Source organism: Saprolegnia diclina, assembly GCF_000281045.1.
Source record: "Saprolegnia diclina VS20 unplaced genomic scaffold supercont1.11, whole genome shotgun sequence".
Taxonomy (NCBI): domain Eukaryota; phylum Oomycota; class Saprolegniomycetes; order Saprolegniales; family Saprolegniaceae; genus Saprolegnia; species Saprolegnia diclina.
Genome location: NW_008246078.1, coordinates 986059 through 990859, shown reverse-complemented (window position 1 = coordinate 990859; position 4801 = coordinate 986059). Strand labels below are relative to the sequence as shown.

The following is a 4801-nucleotide window of genomic DNA, read 5'->3' as shown; positions in this document are numbered from 1 at the left end:
CCTTGTCTACTATGTACGTGGCTGACTGTTGTTGTCCCTCTAAATTATGTGCTGATAGGTGTACACGCTGTGTGCGGAGCGGCCACTGCCACTGGCTGTGACGATGGTGTCGCTACTGGCGTGTATACTTCTGCTTGTGGCGCCCCTTGGACTACTCCTCGTACGCCTCGAGGGATGTCAATTCCCGACCAGATTTATTGTGGTGCCGTAGTGTCTATTCTATGGCCTGCTCGCGCTTTGGGTACATCGTTTATACCAAACCAAACTCATTGTCGTCTGGGGTAGGGTTTGGTCGTCGCCCAGCGCAGGGATGCAGGCGCCGTGTATGGTGCTGTTTTCGCAGGATGTAGCCTACACGCAGAATAGAATTGATTGAAATCCAAGTCCTCGCTCTGTGGAATGTGACAGCACTCGGGTTTCATGGACAGGAACGCCGACAGAGAAACTTGAACGCACCAGCTACGGACTTTATTACTTTCGCATTGCTTCTCGCCGCGGATATGTGCAGCGACTGGTTTGCCGTGAGCATCGCCTTCACGCTCCAGTATGCGCTCGTGCTACTTCGACTGGACGGGCTCCTCGGCTTTGGCTGGGGCTATGTCTTTATACCCACATGGCTGCTACTAGGCCTTGTACTGGCCGGTCTTGTACGTCACCTTTTGACCGATTTCCGTCATGGACGTGTTTGTGTAGGGGTTTCTGATGTTTCTTCTGCTCGATGATAACGACACGTCATCGTCCAACTTGCTGGCGTGTGGCGGCCTCGCCTTGCTATGTTTGCGTCGGCGCGCCCGTCGCGTTGTTGGCGCTGCTCACGCGGCAACTGGACGCGGATCCAGGGTACTCGACCCTTGTGATTGGCTTGCCCTACTTTGGCGCCATGGCACTTTTGATTGCCGTCGTACGACAGTTGGAATGTTGGATTATACCATTTCTCATCGGTGCATATGTAGGGTGCGGTCATTGTCCTCTTTTACGTTGAAGACGATGCGGAAGCAGAAGCTGTTTGAAACGAGGGATCTCGAAAGATCGCTCTCGTCCCAGAGCTGACGTCGTAGTGCTTAAGAACAGGCCATCGAGCGTCGAGCCTGAGCGACAAGAAAAATCCGAGTGCGATGCGTACTACACTCATTGGATTGGAATCACAAACCAAAACAACGTTGTTGTCTCAGGCTTGACGCGCTAGTGTGGTGATGTGGTCTGCACATCCCAATGACGGTCGTGGCGTGCCCCAGTACAACTGTAGGCTGTAGGGAATAGAAACGCAGAATAGGCAGTATGCTGTGCGAAGATAAACAGAGTCAAATATACCCGGAACCCGCACATTGCGTCCACGACGACGACCACTTCACGACACTAGTCGTGGGCGACTTGGTGTCACTAGGGGCGCATCCTGTTATAACGTCACGATACCGCGAATCTGCATCCTTGCGCGGTGCGACGGCCAAACCCTGTAAGAAATCCTAGGCACGCAGTGTGCTGTACCGTGGCACGGTCTGAGATGTGTGGGGTAGAATGCAAATATGAAAGTGATATTGTTCGTTATGTAAGCTAGACCATGGGTAATCTGTGCATAGTGTGTGGTTCAGTTGGTCTAGATCAATCGCCGCTGTGTGATTTTCAACCAACCCTACCCCAGACATCAATGAGTTTGGTTCGGTGTGAGCAATATCGGAGAGACCCAAAGTGCGAAAAGACCATAGAAAAGGAACCACGGCGCCACAACGAAGCTGCTTGAAAAGGCATATCCCTCGAGCCGTGCGAGAAGCAGGCCAAGAGGCGCCACCAGCAACAGTGTCCACGCCAGCAATGACTGCATCATCTCCGCCGGTGCGTGTTGTTGTGGCCGCTCCGTACACAGCGTGTACACCTATTCAAGAAACAATATTGTCGAGAGGGTGTCTAGAGGGAGAAAGAGCAATTCACCACGTACGTAGTAGACAAGGCTGCCGATCGCGTAGAGCTCCAGGGGTGTAAAGACAATGAGCCACGACCAGTGTACCGCGGCGGCGAGGCGCGGGGCGAGTTGCAGCAATTGTGCCCACACCACTATTGTCAACAAGGTGCCGTGCACGGGTACTACCGTGGCGATGAACGGGAAGAAGACCCAGCTCCATCCCCACGTAATGTGACCCTCGAGCTGCAGTACGAGAAAGATGTGGTGCGTCGTGAGGCCACTGTAGACAACCAAGTGGGCTCTAAGCGAGAAAAATAGTCGCCAGCTCGTCGTTGAGTGCTCCATACGTACAAGGTTCGCGAGAGCGTCGCCATTGTCGCGCTACGAATCGCTCGATTGCAGTAGACGAGGCACGCGGCGTCCACGAGCCACACGAGCGCAAACACCGTACGCCACTGCCAACCCAGCGCGCCGTCGACCTTGAAGCTGACGCACACTATACAGCGCAGAGCGTCACCTCCTTTCAATACCGACCTTTTCGCAAGTACACGCAGTGAGGAGGGCGGGAAGGAGGAGGAGGAGGCCAAGACCAAAGACACGTTGCTTGGCACGAGCAGAGTCGGCGTCGCGCAAGGCCGCCACAAACCAGTAAAAGAGGTACGTGAATGGTCCGCGTTCGTCGGCTAGACGCTCGGTGGCGACTCCCCAAATTGGCGTCAATCCGATCGTCGCCATTTCTTTGGAAATGCAAGAATGAGCGAATACATTTGGTGCTTGTTGCGACACGCTCGGTTGTGCTAGCGATTGTGGGTGGACTGTGGTTCAAGCATTGCAGTGCTGATCGGGTCGTGATTCGTGTGCTAGCATCGACAGCATTGACGATTCCAAAGTATTGCCTGTCGCAACAATCACCAAAGTTTGGTGGCGACACTCGAATCGGTGCAGTGTTTGCTCCGCTAACATGGAACGAGGGATTCCGGAGACCCCAAACCCGTGCCAAACGACCATGCGAACGGTGTAGAAAATGAGGCGCCCCAGCTCCACCTACCCAAGGCCCTTTCGATCCCGATGCGCCCAGCAACGCAGGGTCATCGTCACCAGGCGTGAAGCACTCCACAAAACTACTCTGGGTGCAATCAACCCGAGACGTTACGTCATAGGGAATTGATTCCCTAGGGCTACATCAACATCAGATATGAGTTGAATAGTGTGCGTCCGCACCCACTGCTTGTCTTGTCCGCGCAAGACGACTCGTCCGTGGGCGCTCCTGCACGGGTTTGGAAGTGCAACACAAAAGAATCAAGTTGCAGCAACACAACATGATGGTCTTGCAACGGCCGCCAACGGTCTTGCACTCGAAACGGCACAACAGACTTCATAGTGGCAAGGGTTATGCGCGTTCTTAACTCGGTTGGAATAGCTGCACTAGACTACGGACTACACGAAATCATCCTGCGGCGCACTCCAGTGGATGTTGGCCAAACCCTACCCCGGATCTGAGCATTTCCATTTTGAGAAATGACGACATACCGCGATCGCCAAAATACCATAGCCCACGAGCCACGACGTCAGAATGGACATGGCCGAGAACTCGCAAGTCCCTTCGAGCCGCAGCAGTAGGAGCACGAGTGGTATCCCAAGCAAGAGCACAAGACCGAGAAGCGTCGCCCCGGCCTTGGCCCGTTCTTGCCGCGGAGGCGCTGTACTCAGCGTGTACATCTATGACACGTATTATCGAAGTGCAACGAGCCACCAAACAAACGAGATGGACGACGTACGCAGTAGGCGAGACAGCCGATCGCGTAGAGCTCCAGGGGTAAAAAGACGATGGGCCATGGCCAGAGGAGCGTGGCATCGAGGCGCGGGGCGAGAAATACAACCTGGAGCCACGCAAACACCGCAACGTGGTTTGAGCGCTTGAGCATCCCAGTGAGAATAAACGGAAGCAAGACCCACGTCCACTTCCAGTCAACGAGACCGTCCAGGCGCAGCGCAATAAAGACGTGGCAGAGCACCATACACGCAAAGCTCACAAAATGAACTCTACAAGCGACATGAGCCTCCACGCGCACGAGGGAGTGCAGACGCGTTCGTTCTTGACGAGAGCTCGAGCGAGGCCGACCACCTCGGGATGATACGGGGGTAGTACGCAAGGCACATCGCATCCACGAGCCACACAAACAAAAAGACAGTGCCCCACGGCCACGCAATGACGCCATCCACCTTCCAGCTCAGAAACACTAGAAATGAAGAGTGACGACGAGGTTGCTACAGCTTCACAACACGTACGCACACTGAGGACCGCAGGGAGCAGCAGGAGCAAGCCAAGACTGACGATGACCCGCTTGTTGCGCACGGTGGTGGCGGCGCAAAAGGATTTCACGAGATTATTGCACAGACATGCGAAGGGTCCGGTTTCCTCAACTGGGAGCCGCTCTGTCGTTGCGACGTCGTCGTCTTCGCCGTTATAGAGTGGCGCCATATTTGACAGTGACAGTGTAGTAATAAGGTGTTATCGCGGGTGGTGCTGTTGATTGTTGCGACACCATCGCAGAGTCGCAGCCACCCACACAACATGCAGGGATGTGGTCTCCACAACCCGGGTTTATTCAATGAACCCGGGTTGTCAAGGACCTACAACCCTGCCAATACCCTTACCACAACCCTGCCAACACCCTTACCACAACCTTGTACCCAGCGAGACACGTGACATCTCAATGTGTTTTCAGTCTGGTGGGTCAAGAGGATCTAATGCTCGTAAGTTTTCTTTAATCATAAATCGCTATTTTGCATTGGAGGAGTTCATCGTTTGTGCTACTCTCATTGGCAACGATTAATATAAAAAGATGCTATTACCGGTAAAGTTATATCAAATGTACTGGCAGCGTGTGTAGCGCGCTAGAC

The 4801-nt window shown here is 54.0% G+C and overlaps 3 protein-coding genes across 3 annotated transcripts; 1 reads left to right on the top strand and 2 right to left on the bottom strand.

Annotated features, from left to right (window-relative positions):
- Positions 1-500: 500 nt before the first annotated feature.
- Positions 501-1010, top strand: SDRG_04702 (hypothetical protein; the record flags this gene model as incomplete). The annotated part of the gene is made up of 4 exons (XM_008610383.1): positions 501-647; positions 694-793; positions 840-901; positions 954-1010. The coding sequence occupies 4 exons, from the start codon at positions 501-503 to the stop codon at positions 1008-1010; spliced, it is 366 nt and encodes a 121-aa protein (XP_008608605.1).
- Positions 1011-1870: 860 nt separating this feature from the next.
- SDRG_04701 (hypothetical protein) lies at positions 1871-2632 on the bottom strand (the record flags this gene model as incomplete). The annotated part of the gene is made up of 3 exons (XM_008610382.1): positions 1871-2198; positions 2249-2393; positions 2446-2632. The coding sequence occupies 3 exons, from the start codon at positions 2630-2632 to the stop codon at positions 1871-1873; spliced, it is 660 nt and encodes a 219-aa protein (XP_008608604.1).
- Positions 2633-3334: 702 nt separating this feature from the next.
- Positions 3335-4379, bottom strand: SDRG_04700 (hypothetical protein; the record flags this gene model as incomplete). The annotated part of the gene is made up of 5 exons (XM_008610381.1): positions 3335-3382; positions 3428-3616; positions 3676-3940; positions 3984-4137; positions 4187-4379. 5 exons carry the CDS (start codon positions 4377-4379, stop codon positions 3335-3337), a joined length of 849 nt encoding a protein of 282 aa, XP_008608603.1.
- Between the last annotated feature and the right edge of the window lie 422 nt (positions 4380-4801).